Genomic DNA, 24,150 nt, shown 5'->3' with positions numbered 1-24,150 from the left:
TGTACTGAAAAGTTCAAATTTGAATGACAATAAAAAGGAAGTCTAAGTCTAATTAATTATCGGGCACAACGAGATCTTGGTTAAGCTTTAAGTATATACTATATGATATGTGACTCATTTATAATGTAAATCGGACCAAACTCGCCATAAAGTTAACAACAACAAGATTGATTTTTCAAAAATTATTTTAAATACTGAAAGTCGCCATCAATCCCACGTGGGTGCTCGGCATTGTCTTGAATAGGATCGGGGCCTATGTCTATTAGAACACTATTTTTCAACCTTTTCTGAGCCATGGCACATTTTTTTCATTGAGAAAATCCAGAGGAACACCAGCAGCAGAAAACATTTAGATAATGAATCTCAGCAGCTGATATTGACAGTAAAAAGTCGTTCTCGCAATTGTTGGATATGAATTCAAACCATAACCAACCATGCATCACTACAGCTCTTGTCTCAAAGTAGGTGTACTGTCAAGACCTGTCACATCACGCCGAGACTTATTAGGAGTTTTTTGGTGTTTTCCTCTGTGTAGTGTTTCAGTTCTTGTCTTGCGCTCCTATTTTGTTGTTGATTGTCATGTCATGTCATATACGGATGTACTTTGTGGACGCCATCTGCTGCTCCACACGCTGTAAGTCTTTGCTGTCGTCCAGCATTCTGTTTTTGTTTACTTTGCAGCCAGTTCAGTTTTAGCTTCGTTTTGCATAGCCATCCAGAAGCTTCCATGCCTTTTCTTAGTGGCACTTGCCTTTTGTTTATTTTTGGTTTGAGCATTAGATACCTTTTTAGCTGCACGCTGCCTCCTGCTGTCGTCTGCATATTGTGATCACGACAAACCATGTTCCTGACATATACAAAGCAATTAGCTACCTGCTGCCACCTACTGATATGGAAGAGTATTACACGGTTACTCTGCTGATCTCTAGACAGCACAGACAGTCAACAACGGCACATTTGCGGATTATAATTATTGGTTTCCACAAAATATTTTTAACCCAATTAGGTAAAATTACATAATCTGCCATGGCACACCAGACAATATCTTACGGTACACTAATGTGCCACGGCACAGTGGTTGAAAAACACTGTATTAGAGACTATAAAACATTGCATCTTTCATTAAGTCATGTTTTATGGAGCAATTATGCCCACATTTGCTGACATGTCCCATCTGAACCGGCAGCGACTTTGTTATTCTGAGGAGGGATCCGACTGTACATTATGGACAAGAAGTTGTTTGCTAAGATATATTACAACATGTTTATTATAGCGTTTGAGTCCAGTTAGTAATATCAAAAATACGATGTTACAGTAGTGCCTCAACTTACGAGCTTAATTGGTTATGTGACACAGCTCGTACCTTGAAAAACTCGTATTGGGAAACCGCATCTCCCATTGAAATTAATTGGAATCAGTTTTAATCGCTGCTTGGCCCCCAGAACAGCACACTTTTAACATGCCTTTTTAAAAGTACAACAAAAACACAAGGCCTTGTGGTTAGAGTGTCCAGCCTGCGATCAGTAGTTCGTGAGTTCAAACCCCAGCCGAGTCATACCAAAGACTATAAAAATGGGACCCATTACCTCCCTGCTTGGCACTCTGCATCAAGGGTTGGAATTGGGGGTTAAATCACCAAAAATATTCCCGGGCGCGGCCACCGCTGCTGCTCACTGCTCTCCTCACCTCCCAGGGGGTAGAACAAGGGGATGGGTCAAATACAGAGGTTAATTTCACCACAACTAGTGTGTGTGTGACTATCAGGGGTACTTTAACTTTTATTTAACTTTAGATAAAAATGATTGAATGACTCGTTTCCAGTGAGGGTTGGACTCCGCCAATGCTGTTCATAACTTTTATAGACATAATTTCTAGGCGCAGTCACAGCGTTAAGGGGATCCGGTTTGGGGGCTGCAGGATTAGGTCTCTGCTTTTTGCAGATGATGAGGTCCCGATGGCTTCATCTGGCCAGGATCTTCAGCTCTCGCTGGATCGGTTTGCAGTCGAGTGTGAAGCGACTGGGATGGAAATCAGCACCTCCAAGTCCGAGTCAGTCCGTGGTTCTCGCCCGGAAACGGGTGGCGTGCCATCTCCGGGTTGGGGTGGAGACCTTGCCCCATGTGGAGGAGTTCAAGTACCTCTGAGTCTTGTTCACGAGTGAGGGAAGAGTGGATTGTGAGCTCGACGGGCGGATCAGTTAGGCGTCTTCAGTAATCCGGACCCTGTATCGATCCGTTGTGGGGAAGAAGGAGCTGAGCCGGAAGGCAAAGCTCTCTGTTTACCGGTCGATCTACGTTCCCATCCTCACCTATGGTCATGAGGTTTGGATTATGACCGAAAGAACATGATCACAGGTACAAGCGGCCAAAATTAGTTTCCTCCGTCGGGTGGCGGGGCTCTCCCTTAGAGATAGGGTGAGAAGCTCTGTCATCCGGGAGGATCTCAAAGTAAAGCCGCTGCGAGAGGATTCACTCGGTTCATTTAATTCTGCTATTGAATAAAAACTCTGGTTCTTAAAGTGATCTACAGAATGAAACTTCTTATAACTTGTTTTAAAGCGAAAGACTAAACATACCCACTCAAACATGACAATTTATCGATGATGCCAAAGTTATCGAGTTCATCTATTGTTTGAATAATTTATTTACTGACTATAGACTACTGCTGTACTTAAAGACAAATCTTGTTAGTGGTCATCTATCAATCAAATTTTATTTTTTATAGCCCAGGGGTTGGCAAACTTTTGCATCAGAAGAGCCATTTGGGCCCGTTTCCACCAAATCAAAACCCACTTAGAGCCACAAAACCTACTGTACTTGATCACTATATTGAAGTTAATGCTACATATAAAGTTTCTTTTAATTTATTGTCACATTACGTTCCTGTCTGTTCTTTTGTCCCCCTGTATTTATCACATTATTTTGTCATTGGTTTCTTTTCTATTTTTTTCCTATAGTTTCTCTAGTTAACGACCCACACCTGTCAACACCTGACAATTAGTCAAGATCCAACTTTCCTGGATTGTTGTTTTATGATCTATTGTGTTGTCACCAGTGTTAAGCAAATTACTTGGAAAATATAATGAATTATAGTTAATACAGGGATTGAATGTGCTTTGGTCGCTGTATCTCTTCTTGTCTACAAACAGGGTATTGTGCGATTACATGATTATCAGTTCATTGTATTGTATTTATTCCCCAGTTGTAGTTAAAGTTGTGTGTGTGTTAGGAACACTGTTATTATGTAACAGCAATATGCCTAACATTGGTTGTCATACATCTCCTTTTCTTCCATGTTTCTCCTTTACTATGTATTTCCATGGTTCTGTACTTTTGCTCTATTCTATACATCTTGTTTATGCTGCTGTTTTAAGGCGAGCTCTGTCGTCCACCACCAGGTCCTCTTACGCCTAAAAGAAAGTCTAACCTTGCATAGCAGCAGCGCGGTAAAGGCTGTAATTGGTTGGCTTTTAGTACTTGTCCTGTGTTGATGCCATTCAATCATGGGGCATACTGCCAACCTTTGCAAAAATGCCTTTGTTTGCAATTAAAATATTATAACACAGCATCAATAACAATAACACTCAATCCCTCTCTAGTTACCATTGTTTATTAGCAACAAAGGAAGCTAACAAAGTAAGCTGAAGGCCATGGTTTCTCACCAGAAACCACTGCCCCAAAATTTAATGGCTGATGCAGAACTTTGAAAGACTCAAGGCAGTGCCTCAAGGGACAGCGTGGTGACTACAGTACACTGAAGCATAAACTAGCTGTAGCCACAACACAAGGATGAAAGAGTCACAGGTTTCAGGCCCCATGTGCTAGACCGTTTAGTATAAGAACCTTAAAGTAATAGAACCTTAAAGTTGCTCCTTAAGGCAGTGCAAGTGGGCCAATATAGGCGTAATATGATCAAACTTTCTTGTCCTAGTCAAAGGTCTAGCAGCTGCATTTTGTACCAACTGCAGTCTTTTAATGGGGAGACCCGAAAAATATGTTACAACGTTAATCAAGACGAGACGTAACAAACGCATGTATAATGATCTCAGCATCACTGGTAGACAAAATGGGACACATTTTAGTGATATTACAGAGATAAGAGAATACTGTTTTAGTAGAGAGTGGGATCAAAAATAATGCTGAGATTTTTTACAGAGTCGCTTTCTACAATTGTTTTATTGTCTAATTTCAAAGTGGTATCATTAACAAGTGCCTGTGTCTAACAAGGCCAATAACTAACATGTCTGTTTTCTTTGCGTTAAGATGTGAAAAGTGGCCTTACATCCATTGATTGATTGCATTAAGACACGCCACTAGATGACGACAATCTGCTGTGTTGTTGTTCAGCTTTAGGGGCATGTAAAGTTGGGTGTCATCAGCATAACAGTGAAAGCTAACACCAGTTTGCGTATGATGTCGCCTAGCGATAGCTTATATAGTCTATCCTACTATTTACAGACCCCGTTGGTCTGACCATGGCCTGTTTTTAAAAAATCCCCAAAACTACCATAATGTCGAGGTGACTTTTCGTGTTTTATCGACAATTTCTTCACTCTCTGCAGCACTCGTTCTCAGTTTCTCTTCTCACTCCATGCAAAGACTCAACCACGAGACAACAAGATGGCGAAACCAAACTTGATACTGTTACATGATTGGCTGTTAGCGTGTCACTCCCACTGATCAGTGATTACTTTCTGCATTTCTCGGTTACAAGAGTCTGAGTGCCTTTGTTCATGCACCAAACCTTGCTTTGCAATTTCCAATTTCTTTAGACAAAGTAGAGAGAAAAACACATCTAACGCATGTGTATCAATATTGATTAAGTGTCTAATGTGATATATGTTAATATTGTTTTATTGCCCAGCACTACGCATTGGCATCCATAGTTAGCAACAAATAATCGGTCAGTTTCGCAAGAGCCGCCTCTGTAGAGTAATTTGCCCTAAAACCCAAAACCCATAATGTAATTCCACATAACGTGTTGTACGTGCATACAAATGTTTTAAATTAGATTTTCCTCTAGGGTTATGTTTCTCCTCTTTTGTTGAGAAGAATTGTTGTATATTCTTGGGTAGCAGGTTATAGTTTGCTTAGGGCAGTGTTTTTCAACCTTTTTTGTGCCAGGGCACATTTTTTGCGTTGAAAAAATTGGGAGGCACACGACCAGCAGAAATCCTTAAAAAACGAAACTCAGTTGACAGTAAAAAGTCGTTTAAACCATCACCAACCATGCATCAATATAGCTCTTATCTCAAGGTAGGTGTACTGTCACGACCTGTCACATCACGCCATGACTTATTTTGAGTGTTTTTGCTGTTTTCCTGTGTGTAGTGTAGTTCCTGCTCCTATTTTGGTCGCTTTTTCTCTTTCTTTTTTTTGGTATTTTCCTGTAGCAGTTTCATGTCTTCCTTTGAGCGATATTTCCCGCATCTTACTTTGTTTTAGCAATCAAGAATATTTCAATTGTGTTGATCCTTCTTTGTGGGGACATTGTTGAGTGTCATGTCATGTCATGTTCGGTTGTACTTTGTGGACGCCGTCTTTGCTCCACAGTAAGTCTTTGCTGTCGTCCAGCATTCTGCTTTTGTTTACTTTGTAGCCGGTTCAGTTTTAGTTTCGATCTGCATATCCTTCCCTAAGCTTCAATGCCTTTTCTTAGGGGCACTCACCTTTTGTTTATTTTTGGTTTAAGCATTAGACACATTTTTACCTGCACGCTGCCTCCCGCTGTTTCCGACATCTACAAAGCAATCAGCTACCGGCTGCCACCTACTGATATGGACGAGTATTACACGGTTACTCTGCCGAGCTCTAGACAGCACCGACACTCAACAAGAACACATCATTTGCAGATTATAATTACTGGTTTGCAAACAATATTTTTAACCCAAATAGGTGAAATTAGATAATCTCCCACGCCACACCAGACTGTACCTCACGGCACAGTTGTTGAAAAACACTGGCTTAGGGCATAATTTTAGCTGTTTGCAAATGCACCAAGAAGTTGAATTTCAATATTTGTGATTCAATAAATAAAGGGTTTGTATGTTCTGTATATCTAACATTATGTATTATTCTAATTGATCTTTTTTGTAACACGTTAGTGAATGAAGAGGACATGTGTTGTTGTTTGAACATATTTCTACACAATAACTCAGATATGCTAACACTAGCGAGCAGTAGAAAATATGAAGTGATCTTTGGTCCAGAACATATTTTGCTTTATTCATGAGGTTTCCAGTTCATTAGATCATATATTATTACACCCAAACATGTGTTTTCTTTTACCCTTTCAATGTCTACCCCGTCTATTTGTATTTGTTTGAATTTCCCTCCTACTGTTACCAAATAGCATTATTTTAGATGTTTTTCAAACCATCTTTTTAATTTGTTCATTTTTTCTGTTATTATTTGTGTTAGTTTTTGTGTGTTCTCTCCTTAACACAACACAGTTGTTTTATCTGCAAACAATATTAACTTTAAGTCCTTTGTAACTTTACAAATGTTGTGTATATAAAGATTGAACAATTCTGATTCAAGTATTGTAGTCAGTTCTAGGTGCTAATTTAAATGTTGGTTTTCATTCTCTTAATCAGAGTCCATTTCTTCTGACCTTCGATGAAGATGATCTTGAAGCATCAGAGTTTGTCGTCCAACAAGTGTTCCACTGTAAGAAGTCTGCGCAACATAAGGTACACCTGTTTTCTGTCAATTGCATTAATTATAGATTGGGATGGGCGATATGTCCTAAAATGTATACTGCGATTTATATTGCAGCGTCCTGCAATGGGAATATATATCACAAAATATATTTTGGATATAAATGATAATAAAACCATATCAAAAAGGCTCCTAAAATTGCTTCTGACATGTGTCGTAACATATTGCGTAAATTCCAGTTGTATTATTTAATCAAAATTATTATTAATCTACTTGCTAATTTACTGTTAATATCTGGTTACTTACTGTTGCAACATATTTTTATCTACACTTACATTAAAATGTTCTAAACACTTATTCATCTGTTGTTTGGATACTTTACACTGGTTTTGGGCGATACTGCAAATGTGTGTATCGATCCAATATGGCTAGATAGCGGTTAGTGTGTGTAGTGTAGCATGTTTAGCATTTTCTCGTCCTCCGGTGATAATGCTCCTTTTAAGAAGTGTATTTTATTTGTTGTCATGGAGGCGACTATTGCTGACTTTGAAGTGGCTTCACACTGTGGAAGGACGTTAGTCACTAGCATTGCATTGAAGAGTACGTTGAGGACACATTCGTTTTTTTGTCCCTGTCAAAATAGCGGGACAACTACGTGTCAACATCACAATATAACGATAGTATTAAAAGGTCTATTGTCGCTCAAATTTAGATAATTTTTATTGCATATCACACTACTTTAATTCTACATCGTTACATATTAGGGGTGTAACGGTACACAAAAATTTAGGTTCGGTACGTACCTCGGTTTAGAGGTCACGGTTCGGTTAATTTTCGGTACAGTAAGAAAACAACAAAATATACATTTTTTGGTTATTTATTTACTAAATTTGTAAACAATTGCTTTATCCTTTTAACATTGGGAACACTATATTAATTCTGCCCACGTTAATCAACATTAAACTGCCTTAAGTTGTTGCTCAGATTAAATAAAATGACAAAACTTTTCTTCTACATATAAAAAGTGCAACATTAAACAGTTTCAAGTCAACTCATCATGCTTTATTTATTACAACATTTGGGAAGCCTGTAGTTGATTTATTATGTAAATGTTATATTTTTAGCAACATGTGATAGCAGGGACCCTGCCATTCAAAACTAGGCTGCTGCATTACTAATGAATTATGTAACTATAGCTGAAAAAATGGTACAATAGCAATAGGAGAGACTATTCATCCCTGAACACCATGGAGTTCATGTAGGCTTAATGATGCAGTTACATTATTATATCAACTACCAGAGACAGAAACTCTTCATTTAACATAAATGTCCTTTTTTGCTGCTTCAACACAGCTCAATCAACACAGAAAAAGGTAAAGTGAAATAACAGACAGACAGGGCTTTGCTGTCTGTAACACATACACAAAATGAGCTAACGTTACGCTAAAAACGAATTAGCCTTCACCTCAAGCCAGGACTGGGAGCGAGCTCAGCTGCCTTTTATATTTATAGAAGGTCAACGGGCTCATAGTGATGACACTAGTAGTTGACTGGGAGGTGTTTATTATAATTTGGGGAGAGTCCGCTGCCTGATGCTTACCTGCTAAATGCTAAGCACTGACTACATGCGCTCTGAATACGCACTGCTGATTGGCTGTTACCGCTCTGTTTGTAACCAATCAGATGGTTGAGTGGGTGGGACAATGCTGGGTGCTGTGTAGAGTACTGACAGAAACAGAGGCAGAAGGAAGCGGAGGCGGCTATTTAATATATTCATGTGGAAACTCGTTCGGTACACCTCCGAACCGAACCGAAACCCCCGTACCGAAACAGTTCAATACAAATACACGTACCGTTACACCCCTATTACATATACTTGATTAATCCCATGAGGGAAATTTATTTAAATTCCCATTGTAGACTAACACTAATCTTCTCATCATCATTGTTTTTCTTTATATAGCAGAACCTAAATTGTTGACCCATTCCATAATTGGACATTTGTCAACCTCTGATTCTCCCATATTTATTAACAAATTATCTCACAAGAAATAATTGAATCAGAATTATTCAAACTGCCACCATCGCAAAACGAGACATATAACAATAATAATATTTGTAGTCCCTCTCCTGAGACCATGTCTATTCCACACAAACACAGTTATTATTTACATTTTTAAATCATTTTTATTTTTAGATTCAACCTGCTCAAACAATTTCAGCGTCTGCATAAGTACTTTTTGAGTACAATCACAATACTGTGATCATTTTGGTCACGGTAACCTTAATATGAAATGTTCATATCGCTACATCCCTAGAGTGTACGTACTTTTGTTTTTCATCGCCTGCAGATGATGTGAATGATGCAACTTTCTGTGGACCATGTGATTTGTGGAATATTCCACCTTTCTAGAGGGGTTAATGTGTTAGTTTAAAGAGCCATATTGGACCAAACATACAAAAAACAAATCTGCCAGGAGCCGCAAAAAATTAAAAGCCTTATATAAGTTTTATAATGAAGGCAACACATGATGTAAGTGTCTATATTAGCCGTAATAGACTGCAAGCTCTTATCTGTGATGCGGGTGTGGTATTTGTATTTGATGTTGTTCATGTTTGAGAATATCTGCTTGCACAGGTATTTGTTTTGTTTGCAACAGCCCCCCTGGCAGCATGCCGTGCTGAAAGAAACGTGTGTCGCAGGCTGACTCATATTTTCATTGACAGAAATTTTGAAATGTAATATTTATTGTACCGTATTTTTCGGATTATAAATCGCAGTTTTTTTCATAGTTTGGCCGGGGGTGCGATTTATACTCTGGAGCGACTTATGTGTGAAATTATTAACACATTACCATAAAATATCAAATAATATTATTTATCCCATTCACGTAAGAGACTAGGCGTATATGTGGAGTTGGCAGAGTTGTTTAGAAGCGACACCGAGGAAGAAGATTTCATGGGATTTAGCGATTAGGAGTGACAGATTGTTTGGTAAGCGTATAGCATGTTCTTTTTGTTATAGTTATTTGAATGACTCTTACCATAATATGTTACATTAACATACCAAGCACGTTCTCAGTTGGTTATTTATGCCTCATATAAAGTACACTTATTCAGCCTGTTGTTCACTATTCTTTATTTATTTTAAATTGCCTTTCAAATGTCTATTGTTGGTGTTGGATTTTATCAAATAAATATCCCCCAAAAATGCGACTTGTATATGTTTTTTCCTTCTTTATTATGCATTTTTGGCCGGTGCGATTTATACTCCGGAGCGATTTATAATCCGAAAAATACGGTACACATTTTTACAACATTGGATAACATTAGTAAAACGAAGGCTTTTCAGAGGGTGAGATAACTCCTGGAAATTACTGGTTTAGAATGACCAAAGGTATAGATGTGTGTGTCCACGTTAAAGGAAACAGCAGGCTGTCTTCTTCTAATAGATTTATTACAATCGTTGGCCAGCTGGGTAATGTTTGCTGTGGTCTGGAACAACATGGTACACAAACAACTATCAGGAATGCAGCCAATATTACACACAGATAATGTGTCATGAGCAGTGTTGGGACTAACGCTTTACAAAGTAACGCGTTACTGTAACGCCGTTAGTTTCGGCGGTAACTAGTAATCTAACACGTTATTTTTTATATTCAGTAACTCAGTTACCGTTACTACATGATGCGTTACTGCGTTATTTTACGTTACTTTTTATGTAGTATCGGCTAGAAACAGAAGTTCTGTTGCAGCGAAGCAGTGACGTGCTTCTGAATCTTCCTCTGCGCTCTCTGTGTGTGTGTGTCTGGGTGTGGGAAGGGGAGGGGAGGGGAGGGGGTGCGCAATACAACGTAAACCTTTGGCCAACCAAAAAGTAACCACAGAACACAGACTATACGGTATAGTGTTCTGTGGTTACTTTTTGGTTGGCCAAGCGGACGTGACGACAGGCTGTCCTCACTCAGGTCCGCACGGACCTGGAGGGGGCGCGCCTTAAGTCCGGCTGGAAATCGGGAGAAATTTGGGAGAATGGTTGTCCCGGGAGAGGCACTGAAATTCGGGAGGGTTGGCAAGTATGAGATATTCTCACTTCTTTTCTTTTGTCGAGCACAAAGAAAAGAACATTTTAGTTAAATGTAAGTTGTGTCTTGGATCAAAGATCCCGTCTGCTGCCCAAAACAACAATTCAAATCTGCCTGGTTAGGCTTTGTGTATGTCATGTCTGCCTTCCTTGGGTGAAGCCAGCTTTACAGCTATGTTGTTATTATGCTGTTTGTTACTTATGTATGTTATGTTGCAGCTATTTAAAATAGTTTTGTCAATTTGTTCTGGTCTGAAATAAATTGGCCCTTTGAAACATATCTTTGTCTTTATGTGTTGTATGTAGAGCACATTGCTTAGCAGAGTTCAGTGATGCAAATGCATGTCAAGTTGATCAACACATTGTATTATTCTCCAGTGCAATAACAGTACTGACATGAAGGCTAAAAGGGCATTAATGGGAGCTTTAAAAAAGTAGAAGTAACTAAATAGTTACTTTTCACAGTAACGCATTACTTTTAGGTGTAAGTAACTGAGTTAGTAACTGAGTTACTTTTGAAATTAAGTAACTGTAACTAGTTACTGGTTTTCAGTAACTAACCCAACACTGGTCATGAGACATGCAAATATAAATTAAATACACAGGATGTAAGTAAATGAAATTAAATGAGGTCAAATATACCTACAAACAAGGCATAATGATGCAATATGTACATACAGCTAGCTTAAATAGCATGTTAGCATTTATTAGCTTGCAGTCATGCACTGACCAAATATGCCTGATTTATATAAATAAATTATATGTTTTTGTTAAAGTTAAAGTTAAAGTACCAATGATTGTCACACACACACACTAGGTGTGGTGAAATATGTCCTCTGCATTTGACCCATCCCCTTTGATCACCCCTTGGGAGGTGAGGGGAGCAGTGGGCAGCAGCGGTGCCGCGCCCGGGAATCATTTTTGGTGATTTAACCCCCAATTCCAACCCTTGATGCTGAGTGCCAAGCAGGGAGGTAATGGGTCCCATTTTTATAGTCTTTGGTATGACTCGGCCGGGGTTTGAACTCACAACCTACCGATCTCAGGGCGGACACTCTAACCACTAGGCCACTGAGTAGGTGGCCTAGTGTTAAAGTTAAAGTTAAAAAAGTTAAAGTACCAATGATTGTCACACACACACTAGGTGTGGCGAGATTATTCTCTGCATTTGACCCATCACCCTTGATCACCCCCTGGGAGGTGAGGGGAGCAGTGGGCAGCAGCGGTGGCCGCGCCCGGGAATCATTTTTGGTGATTTAACCCCCAATTCCAACCCTTGATGCTGAGTGCCAAGCAGGGAGGTAATGGGTCCCATTTTTATAGTCTTTGGTATGACTCGGCCGGGGTTTGAACTCACAACCTACCGATCTCAGGGCGGACACTCTAACCACTAGGCCACTGAGTAGGTTAAAGGTGTTTAATAGAATTACAAACACGTTCAACACATATAGATTCCTTTCTTTCATGAAGACAAGAATATAAGTTGGTGCATTACCTTATTCTGATTACGGTACTTGCATTGTTTGGAATCAGACAGGATTCACAGTAGTTGCTGATAAGTTCCGCAACTTCAAATTTACATTGTGGAGGGGGAAAAAAGTCCTCCTCTCTTTCCAACACCACATGATAGTAGTTGTTTTTAGCTTTTTATCCGTACCGCTTCCATACTCGTTTTTGTATACCTTTTACAAGAAATACATTGGAGTTAACTCCGTTGCTCGCTACTTTGTATTCGCTAGTTTTCGAAGATTTTTATTTTATTAGTACATGCAAGATGGAGCAGCAATTCTATTGTGAAAACAGGAACTGTGCGGTTGGTATTCACACTTTTGACAGCCGGTAGAGAAAGAGAGTCCGTTGAAATAAAAAGTGCTTCTCGCGTTTTTTTTTGTGGTTTTTTTCAAACTAAGCTCACAAGATCCTTGGGTGCTGTGAATTTCAACCAAGTGATGAAAGTGACGTCGTAGTGAAGATTGATCATCATTAATTTTTAGGTGTACTTTTTTTGTAATGCCATGTGATCAAGTGACACACCCTCCCCGATCGACCCGTAGCTCGCGATAGATCTAATGGGCACCCCTGATGTGCAGTAAACAAAATGCTGCGTCACAGGCCACACAGAGAGAGTTTAGTGTAAAAAAACACTCAATTTCTTTGTGACCACCATAATCTCAACCATCACACCCATTCCATGAAATAAGCACACTTCTTGGACCTGTTTGCTGTCTTTATTAAAGAAGCTTACAGGCACGCACAAGAAAAAACTCAAATAGGAGGAATGTAAAATTTTATTTACTCTATTCTAGATACATTTCTTTAGTTTGTTGACATATTTTATATCTGGAACGATACAGCAGTTTAGTATACCAGTAAACTGCACATTTTATGGTGTATTGAGTTCGGCCAGAATCCTGCTGAGGTTGTGTTTTAAAGGAGACCTGCACTTTTTTCTGGTATATGGAATCATTTACAACCCCGGTGTGAGACAAGAACACATACCGTATTTTTCAGACTATAAGTCGCAGTTTTTTTCATAGTTTTTTCATACTCAGGAGCGACATATGTGTAAAATTATTTACACATTACGGTAAAATATCAAATAATATTATTTAGCTCATTCACGTAAGAGACTAGACATGTAAGATTTCATGGGATTTAGCAATTAGGAGTGACAGATTGTTTGGTAAACGTATAGCATGTTCTATATGTTATAGTTATTTGAATGACTCTTACCATAATATGTTACGTTAACATACCAGACACGTTCTCAGTTGGTTATTTATGCGTCATATAACGTACACTTATTCAGCCTGTTGTTCACTATTTTTTATTTATTTTAAATTGCCTTTCAAATGTCTATTCTTGGTGTTGGGTTTTATCAAATAAATTTCCCCCAAAAATGCGACTTATACTCCAGTGCGACTTATATATGTTTTTTTCCTTCTTTATTATGCCATTTCGGCCGGTGCAATTTATACTCCGGAGCGACTTATAGTCCGAAAAATACGGTATGTCTTTCTCTTTTTTTGCTCATCTAAATCGTTAAATATAGCTTGTACAAGACGGTTAACAATAAAGCTCATAGGAGACATCTATTCTGCCTATAAAGCCCTCTAAAAACATCCAAAAACCGCCAACAATACTCCATTTACAATGTTGCGACCTGCATATTAACCAAGTATTGGCGATATTGTCATTGTACGAGCTAACGCAGAGGAACTACTTTGAGTAACACAGCGCCCTGATCACTGAGAGGTTACGCAGCTATTGACATACTGAGCTACTGCATCACATCTGAGTTGGTAAAAGTTTGTGCTAGATTATAAATCTTGCCTCACACAGTAGACAGTTGGGGGCCACAAGCTGAAAAGTTGGTCAACTTTGACATTCAATTTAGACCAGAAGACACCTTTTTTTTACCTAAGAAGTGAGGATTACTCATCATCTAAACGGAAAACACAATTTTTGAGATTGTGTTTTAAGTGTATGAGTGCTGCCAGCATTGCTGCGAAAGTTGTGTTTTTAATCATCTGTACATTTTAAGTGTATGAGTGCTGCCAGCATAGCTGGAGAAGTTGTGTCTTAAGCGCATAAATGCTGCCAGCATGGTTTAGAGGATGTGTTTGAAAAATAGACCTACTGTATATGTGCTGCAAGCTTTTCTGCAGAGGTTGTATTTTAGGCGAATAGGTGCTGCTAGTATTTCTCTAGAGGTTGTGTTTTAAGCATATCAGTGCAGCCAGCTTTGCTGCAGAGGTTGTGTTTGTAAAATAGACGTATGTGTCCTGTCAGCTTTGTTGCAGAAGTTGTGTTCAAATCAAATTAGTGCGGCCAGCATTGCCACAGAGGTTGGGTAGGAATACTGTAAACTACACATTTTAGGCGTATGAGTGCTGCCAGCATTGCTGCAGAGGTGGTGTTTGTAGAACAGAAGTTTGAGTGCTGCCAGATATTTTGCGGAGATTGTGTTTTAAGTGTAAAATATATGTATGTGTGCTGTAGGGATCTAACTTTAAACAGCATAATGAAAAACCACGGCCAAACGTCCCACAGTTATTATTACCGTTTTAAATTTAAACTATTGTAAAACCGTGATTGATAACACTTTGATAAACTGACAGACTGGTGACACTGCTCATTTTCTGGAGAAGCAAGCTAGCACTGGCTAGCTTGAAGGCTAATATGAAAACAAGAGGTATTAACGTCTTTCTCCATTAAGAACCAACATACCCCAATCTAAACTTGTATAAACACATTATTGTCTGCGCAACTAAGATACACAATTGTGCACATTAAACCTAATGGCAGTGCTCTCTAAGACAGAAATATTGATCGATACGATAACAATATAATAACAGAAAGGGAATTTGTGTGACGTCACATAAACCAGACATGACGCACCTAATCATTAAAAAAACACTAAAACTTACAAATTAAAACGAAAGAAGATAAACATATTCAAACACTCAAATAAGAATAATATGCCTCTTTATTAGCTAGAACAATATTATTACAGAACATATTTCTTCTGCCAAAAATGATATTGTGTTTTTATTTTGTTTTTATTTATTTATTGTATTTATTTTTTTAAATAAGACTTGTTTATTCTTCAATAAAATTTGATTAGAAGTGTGAATGAGTACTTTTTGAGCACATTCAACAATACCGTATAATGATAACCGTGATAATTTGGGCAACAATAACCGTGATATGAAATGTTCACATCGGTACATCCCTAGTGCGCTGCCAGCTTGTACAAATGATATACAAGAAAACCCAAAAACTGTTTGCTGAAAACCAGCTGATGGGACTGGGAAGCCTATTTGCTTCAGATAGTGTCAAGCGATATGTGCAAAAATGTCTTGCCTACAGCTAAGCGTGGTGCTGGGAATGTCATGTTCTGGGGTTGCATTAGTGCTGCCGGCGCTTGGGAACTACAATTCATTCAGGGAATCGTAAAAGCTAACATGTACTAAAAAGCAAAGAATAATTACCTCTCTTTGAAAACTGGGTATTTCAACATAAGAACCCCAAACCCACCTCTAAGTCCAGCACTGCCTTGCTAAAGAAACTAAGGGCAAAGGTGATGGACTGACCAAGCATGTCTCCACACCTAAACCCTTTTGAGCTCCTGGGACAACCTCAAATTGAAGGTGGAGGAGAAAACAGTGCAGTGTGAGCATTTTGAGCGCATATGTGCCTAGAATTAGATTGTGTGAGTAGAAAAAATAAACACGTGTAAGGTTTTCAACCCATTCATTTGCATTTTACTTCTAACATAAATGCATACAAAGTGGATCAAACTAAAGCAAAATTTTTGCGCATTTATATACAGATTGACAAGTGATGTTCTGACACTAAAGTCTCACTGATCACTCTTTATGCACTCTTTAGCCCCGCTCATGCTCACACACTCAGTCTTCAGACACAGAAGAAACAATGTCTGCGTTAGAGAAACTGGTCAATAAAAGACAACATCTTTTTTGAGGAGTTGACATGTTAGTGTTTCTGGCTAAAATCTTGAGATGCTTGTTGAGACGACTTGGTCGCATAGTGATGCGGGTGTGGTTCTCCCAAGGATGCAGACGGCTTCGGACACAGCTTGCAGGTAGGAAAATGATTTATTTACAATATAAATCATTCGAAGAACAAACAAAAGACGTGCAAATAGCAAAAGGCAAAAACAAAAAGACTAGCGTGGGAGCTAGCAGGCAAAATGGCATAGCGTGAAAAGCTAGCGGGAATCAAAGTTGTCGTCATCAGTTGTGTAAGAACAAACTACGAAGCCAGACAGAGTGAGGCCAGAGCAAAGACTAAATAGCCCTCTGATTAGCGCCCGGGCAACAGGTGCGCGTCCCGAACACTAACCAGAGGCAGGTGCGTACAATCTGCCGTCATGGCAACAGAAACAAACTAAACTCAAGGTGCTGAAAACACGTGACACAAACATAAACAAACTCTGATCCGGGCAGCGGATCGTAACACTTGTCTTCTAAAAATGTTTACTTAAAAACACTCTTGTTAAAGGGGTCATACTATGTATACCAAAATAAAGTGCTTTAAAAATAGAAAATAATTCATAACATGTTCTTTGGTCAAAGTTTTGCATAGATTTTGCTGTAAAGACCTATCTTGTGGGCGGCATGGCGTAGTGGGTAGAGCAACCGTGCCAGAAACCTGAGGGTTGCAGGTTCGCTCCCCGCCTCTTACCATCCAAAAATCTCTGCCGTTGTGTCCTTGGGCGGGACACTTCACCCTTTTCCCCCGGTGCCACTCACACCGGTGAATTGAATGATGAATGATAGGTGGTGGTCGGAGGGGCCGTTGGCGCAAATTGCAGCCACGCTTCTGTCAGTCTACCCCAGGGCAGCTGTGGCTATGAAAGTAGCTTACCACCACCAGGTGTGAATGATTGATGGGTTCTACATGTAAAGCGACTTTGGGTACTTAGAAAAGCGCTATATAAATCCCAGTTATTATTATTATCTTTAAGTGACTTTTTGACTGCCTCATTAAAATGCTAGGGGAACAGTGCCAGAGGAAAGTGATAAGTTAATAATATTTAGCCCTGATTGTCTTAATATTACAAACAGCTCCTTGATAAGTTTCCCAGGAAGTAAGTCAAGTAAACATGTTTGTTTGTTTTGTCCCATTTACAAGTCGCAGAAGTTCCTCTAGTGTTATTTCTTCAAAAAGAGAGAGAGCAATATCTATTGTACATACATTTGCAGCTGCGTTAATAGAACCCAGTTGGAGCTGGGACGCGTTATCTTTAATCTCCTTTCTACTGAGTTAAATTTTCTTGATAAAAAATTGCATGAAGTCATCAGACGAGTGGGTGAAGCTACTGGGAGAAGTTCCTTGTTAGGTTAGCGATGCTACTGTATAGGTGGGTTGCAATCTTGTGACCTAGAGGCACATCCATGCACTTCTGGGTTTCAGGCCATGGTCGAAGCCCCATTAGGTTTACACATTTTTGACTTAATTTTGAGGGGACAGTAAATTTACATTGGTGTTCAAGAAATTGGTGTTCAAGAAAAGTAAAATGTGAGGTGTCCTCACTTTTGTGAGGTATTGTAATTTGTAGTGGTGTTCCAAGAAATTGTTTTTCATCTAAATCGCTATTTTTACTTATTCTGATTCTAAATCGATTCATATTTTTAAGAATCTATAAAAAATTGTTTTGTTACTTTGTTTTGCTATTTTTTTTTTTAAGAATCAAAGTATTGGATTAAAAACACTAAACAATCATTGATGTTTATATTTATTAATTTGTGATTTTCCTTTTTTTAGTATTGTACAGTATTTGTATATCTTCTTGATTGCGTTGTAAGTTTAGTAAAGGGGTTACTCTATTTTTGTTTTATTAGATTGACATTCCGTGATTTTTGTAGATCAAATTTTAAAGATACATTTTTACAAATAGATGTTTTCTGCCAGCACTGCTCGTACAAGTCGTACGTTAGTAGGCAAGAGTTCTGTAACTTGTTTTAAAAAGGTTTTATTCTAATTTATAAACCAAATATGTTAAGAGAATTGTGTCGACTTGCCTCAAGAACAATAATTAGCAACCAACTTATTTCATACAGTATGTTGATACCTATGGTAAAATGGTGTATCTTTCAGTGAGGTAAAAAAAAAAACACTAGCACACATAAATAATCAAAATGTATTTATATAGCCCTTAATCATTAGATGTACAACCTTATAATGGCTTGCTGTGTTCTCCCAAAAGGCTGCTTGCTGCAGTGTGGTCAGTGACAAGCTGCAGTTTACCCTCCACGCCTTCCCGGCCACATCTTCTGCTGATTCTTCCAAATATACGGTCTGCATATCACCACTGGAGCTGCAGGTAAATGCAATAGATTTCATCACCTTTGTAGCAAACACAATACAACTGAATTGAACTATTTAGTATGTGGAACTAGAGGTAAGCCATAATAGATGTTATTAAAAGTGACATGCCGCACAGGATTGGGTCACTGCCTTTCAGGGGCTTGAGATCAAATGGTTGGACTGTCTTTTTGAGGCAAAAGACCAAATGTCAGACTTATAGCGCTTTATAAATCTGAATGTATTAACTGTTACTAATATTTCCTCTAAGACTGTCCCACTTCTTTTGCAAGACTGATGGATTGAGTTACGATCACAAAGTAGTAGTACATTTTTATTTTAGCTTGAGATTAAAGAGATTTACACATGTAATGCCCAGATCTGATTGGGTCTTTGTTTTTGTACGCCCTACTTTTTGTATGAATAGTTTTTTGACAATCCATGCATTTTCTACCGCTTATTCCCTTCGGGGTCAAAATTTTGCCCCAGTTTTTGTATACCAACTCTGTTATCGTACACCCAAATAATCAGTTTGACCACGCATCGTTCCACAGAATCCAAACAAAGAATCCCACGTGTTAGTGATTTTTCTTTTTTTTTCCAAAAAGACTGTAAAATGAATATCAAACGGCACAATATTTCGATACCTTTGTTGCATGTGACATCACGTCCGGTTGCAAATTCGAGCACCTGTCAGGCAAATAGGCTGCGGACTCTAGGCAATATTGTAACTTTCCATGCCAACACACCAAGCATGACTGATAAGAGCTCAAAATTAAGGCTCAATGCTCATTGGATACATTGGATATGTCATATGCATGCTACATGCCGATTTCAACATCTCCAAATTTGGTATTTAAAACTACAACTAAGATGCACGTTACAATCAAACAGCTGGTGTGTAGTAAGTACAATCCTTACATTTTAAACACACTGTAGGACTCAACAAAAGACTAGACTAGCACATTAAATTTAATGGCAAAGACCACTTCCTGACTTCAACAACACACACAGGACAAAGTAAAATGAATGCATACTTGCAATTGAGAGTCAGATTTGCAAGAAAACAAAATATAACTAGACAGCACAGTTATTATTAGCTCACTGTTAAATGTCACATAAGAAAGAGATATTGGTCAACAAATTAAAATGATTACCACATGAACACCCAAAAGTACTGAAAATTGGTACAATTGAATACGAGTATCGATTCTCGGGTACTGCACAATATGGATTTAAATGTGAAATGTGCCCATCCCTACTGATTCATATACTGGTTGGGCTGTTTCCACTATTATTTACCTTTCTGACAAGCAGTCCTTTCATGCAAAGATAACATTGTTAATGAATCAGTTCCTAAAAATAGCATAAAAAGAATCTATATACAGTAACTGTGCAAAAGTGAAAAATGATACACCTCATTCCAATCAGCAAGGAGGTTAGTCTGGTTTTAGCCGCACTAAGCTTTTATCCTGTATTTAGGCCCAGTTTGAGATCTTCTATGCAGGCTAACCCACTTGTATTAAGATTATTTTTAAACCAATAAGGTGCTTGTCACACCCGTGTGCTCTCTTAGGTCATTGCACCATAAATACAACCTGAGTGAGTGCCGAGAGAGTTGAAGTGAGGATTACAGAGTCATCGGTTGCTTGTTTGTAGGTGCACAAAGGTGGCTTCAGTATTTACGCTCACTGTTTCAGCCCAGTCTGGAAAGCTGTTCATCCACGACAACATTTGTTATGTTTGACTGGCACACAACTATAGTCTTGAAGTGTGAAAAACACGCTGACAGCACACAATACAATACACAATAGCCTTTCAACTCTCATACCATGTGATGTCTTTGCTTATGAGCTCACCTGACACCTTTGTATAACCTGTTATGCAATACACAACAGAGGCGCCAGTCAGGTGACGTGAACTGTTAAACGTTTCATAAAACCGTACTGTCAACCTTGTTTTAGTTTAGTAGTAAAACACACTTTTTAAAATAGCTAATCTGGCAGGCCATGCAGTCTTTTGTTCTTTGGATCCAACAACAGTATTAGTCCTCATTGGTGTCGATGTTGTGGATTTGTCTGGCATTACTGGTACTGGGGCAGTTTAGTAGTCCCACATACAAACCTTGGCATGCTGGGACAGGCTCACATGTTCTAGTTCACTTCTCTCCTGTTCTTTCACGTCAACACAGGTGACCTTCATTTTCTAGTACAACTTGTTTTAGAGCCCCATTCCTCTTTGCTTTACCCGAGTAAAAATACTGAAATATAACTTCAAAATCTTGAAAAATAACAAAGTTAAAAGCCCAAATTGACAAAGGTGTGTGATCACAGACGAATCAATAAAAGTCTTCTAGTTGCCTTCATCATGCTGTTCATATTTTAACTTCATGAGACCAAGACCAGACCTTACATTTGATCATCAGTCCCTCACCATTAAACAGGAGTTGTCATACATGTATAGTGTTCCCTCCCCACTTAGCAGTTCACTTACTGCAGTGAGTATCCATCCATCCATCCATTTTCTACCGCTTATTCCCTTTGGGGTCACGGGGGGCACTGGAGCCTATCTCAGCTACCTATCTCAGCTACAATCGGGCGGAAGGTGGGGTAAGATCCCGAGCCCGCGCGGATTTAAAAGTATGTTACCATTGTTGAGTACATTGAGATAAGAGTAGGTTTTTATGTTAAATTCATGTTGGTTTTTAGAATGTATGGAGTGTTTTTAGAACATAGGAAGTGTTTGTAAGTGCTTATAAAAACTTCAAATGCATATAATATTCATTTAAAAAATCATAAAATAAATAGTGCCTCTATATCGCTTAGAATTCACTGGAACATAACCCCTCGCGATAATCGAGGGAACACTGTATAAACAAACTCACACACATATTTGGAATCTGTGAGATGCCGAAAACATGTGAAAACATGTGAAATGATGAATGGAATGTAAAAATTAACTTGTAACATCTTGTTGGCGAAAATTGCGATAAGAGGACAGGGTGGAGAGCAGAGTGCAATTTTCATACTTGAGTTCTTTCTTGAAATTAATAGGGTTTCTCACCTGATTTATTGAAAGGCAGGCACCCGCAACTTTCTTTGTTCCCATAGTGGATCATGTTGAAGTCTTACTCAACAAAAAAAGAACAAAGGCCAGTGTTTCCCATACATGAATTTATTTGTGATGGCCCAAGTTGTATAAAAAAAATGTTGCGATAAATGGTAAATGGGTTGTACTTGTATAGCGCTTTTCTACCTTTTTAAGGAACTCAAAGCGCTTTGACACTATTTCCACATTCACCCATTCACACACACACATTCACACATTCACACACTGATGGCGGGAGCTGCCATGCACGGCGCTAACCAGGCCCATCAGTAATCAAAAATATATTTATCCATTTCCTACCGCTTGCCCCTCTCGATGTCTTTTTTAAAAATATATATTTCGAGATACAAAAGGTAACACTTAGCCTTACAGGTGATATACTGTATGTTCTGCTCTCTCCTGGCAATCATGTAAATGTTCCTCGTAATATTGACTACATTATTTGTTTTAAAATTTGAGTTTGAGGTTTGAGTTAGTCAGTGCACAGTACAAAACAGTAGACGGGCCTTGTATTACAAAGTTAGCGGTCAATATTTGGATCCAGAGTTTGGTGAATATTTGTCTGAGTATACTTTTTTTTTTTAATGTCTAATTTTGTTCCGTTAAGATTTGTCTAAATTTAAAACGATTGATGGGAATTTTATTTAGCCTGTTAATGAGATTGTCCTTTACATTTTAGCATTAAATGGGAACTGCACTTTTGGAATTTTGCCTATTGTTCACACTCATTATGAAAGACATGACGACGGATAGATCTTTTTTTTGCATTCTTACTTGTAAAATAAAAGTCAGCTTACAGTGCAGCCAGTGGGAGGTCCTCTATTACGCCTATAAAACCCAATAAATAACCATCCAAAAACCGCCAACAATACTCCATTTACATTTTGTGACTTTAATATTAACCAAGTATAGAGGGGTTTGTATTTTTCCCGGAAGTGCATTGTCAGAATCAATTTTGAAGGGCGAGCGTCATCATCCATGATAACGCTACACGCAATATTTCCGAACTATTCAGTGGAAAATAACATTGCACCGACTGTGGTATGATGGAGAAATACTGTGAGTCATTAAATAAAAAGTCCCTTTGTTGTTATAAGGAGCAAAGAGCCGTAAGTAAATGCAAGGATCCGTACAAGTGGAGCAGAGACCATGCACGACATCTTCCTCGATGTTTCATACCCGGACTTTGTGAACTACTTAATTGTTCAACCAAGCCCATTTTACACTTAGACTTTCAAAATCATGAGAGTCAAGATAGCTGTAACGGCTTTGTTTGTGGATGGGTTGATGACGTTTATGTTTATCTCTATAAACCCAGTGGACACTGTGTCGTCAAGCCGGGCTAGAATAATAGACTCTTAGAAATGATCCAACCCAAGTTTGACACCTTGGATAATAGTGGATAACCAATCTAAGGTCAAATCAGCACACTGTGACTGTCACTGTAAGGTAGGATTGGGAGAACAATGTTCTCATGTTGCTTCACTTTTATGTGGTGGCTATAAGAGAAGTGAGTACAATTTTTATCAATGCACCTACTTTCAAAGTTCTTCAACCAATCACAACAAGTTAATGCAAAGTTGGGCTGTTATTTATTTTAGATTTTATTTTACTTACAATATGTTTTACCTGAAATGATCATAACAAACAAAGTCGTCAGCACGTTACATCTCGGTTGATTGTAGTGAAGTGAAGTGAAGTGAATTATATTTATATAGCGCTTTTCTCTAGTAACTCAAAGCACTTTACATAGTGAAACCCAATATCTATGTTACATTTAAACTAGTGTGGGTGGCACTGGGAGCAGGTGGGTAAAGTGTCTTTCCCAAGGACACAACAGCAGTGACTATGATGGCGGAAGCGGGGATCGAACCTGCAACCCTCAAGTTGCTGGCATGGCCGCTCTACCAACCGAGCTATACCGCATGGATTGTAGCAATCCATGCTCGCCTTTGCCGTTAACGCTTCTTTTCAGCCGCTTCCATTTGTCCAGAAATACACTTAGGAATGCAATAAAAGCTAGTAATATCTCCCCCATCTCGATTGTGGCAGTTGACAATGGCACACGTCGTCTGCATTATGAATATTACTGGATAAATTATCGGCGACAATTAGCTGATAATTTATTTTATTGGAATACATCTTCCACCCTTCAATATGGATAACAGCAACGCATTGTGGAAAGTGTAAAAAAATACAAACCCTCTATTAGTAATTAGGTTATGACAAGCTCTAAAGCAGACTGCGCCGTGATCACTACAGTGTGTGCCGATGTTTACATCGAGTGGTTTGCTGCTTTCTTGCTTCATTGCACCCTGGAGGTTTATTGTAGATCATAAATCATGCCTCTCACCTGGATAGAAGAAGGCTGAGGACGTACTCCGACATGTTGGTAAACTGTGACAGCCAAATTAGACCCGAAAATGGCAAGAAGGACACGAAAAGACGCTTGGTCCCACCCCCCGA

The 24,150-nt window shown here is 38.7% G+C and overlaps 1 protein-coding gene across 2 annotated transcripts in view; it reads left to right on the top strand.

The window, feature by feature from the left end:
- Positions 1-24,150, top strand: part of c2cd2 (C2 calcium dependent domain containing 2) — a 54,903-nt gene that overhangs the window by 9,970 nt on the left and 20,783 nt on the right. For both annotated transcript variants that reach the window (XM_061963069.1, XM_061963070.2), the window contains exons 2-3: positions 6,596-6,691; positions 18,479-18,595. In XM_061963069.1, coding sequence (XP_061819053.1) covers positions 6,596-6,691; positions 18,479-18,595 — 213 coding nt within the window. The remainder of the gene's footprint in view (positions 1-6,595; positions 6,692-18,478; positions 18,596-24,150) is intronic.

Source organism: Nerophis lumbriciformis, linkage group LG09 (assembly GCF_033978685.3).
Source record: "Nerophis lumbriciformis linkage group LG09, RoL_Nlum_v2.1, whole genome shotgun sequence".
Classification (NCBI taxonomy): Eukaryota; Metazoa; Chordata; class Actinopteri; order Syngnathiformes; family Syngnathidae; genus Nerophis; species Nerophis lumbriciformis.
Note: the sequence above shows the minus strand (reverse complement) of the source record. Positions and strands in the feature narration are given on the sequence as shown.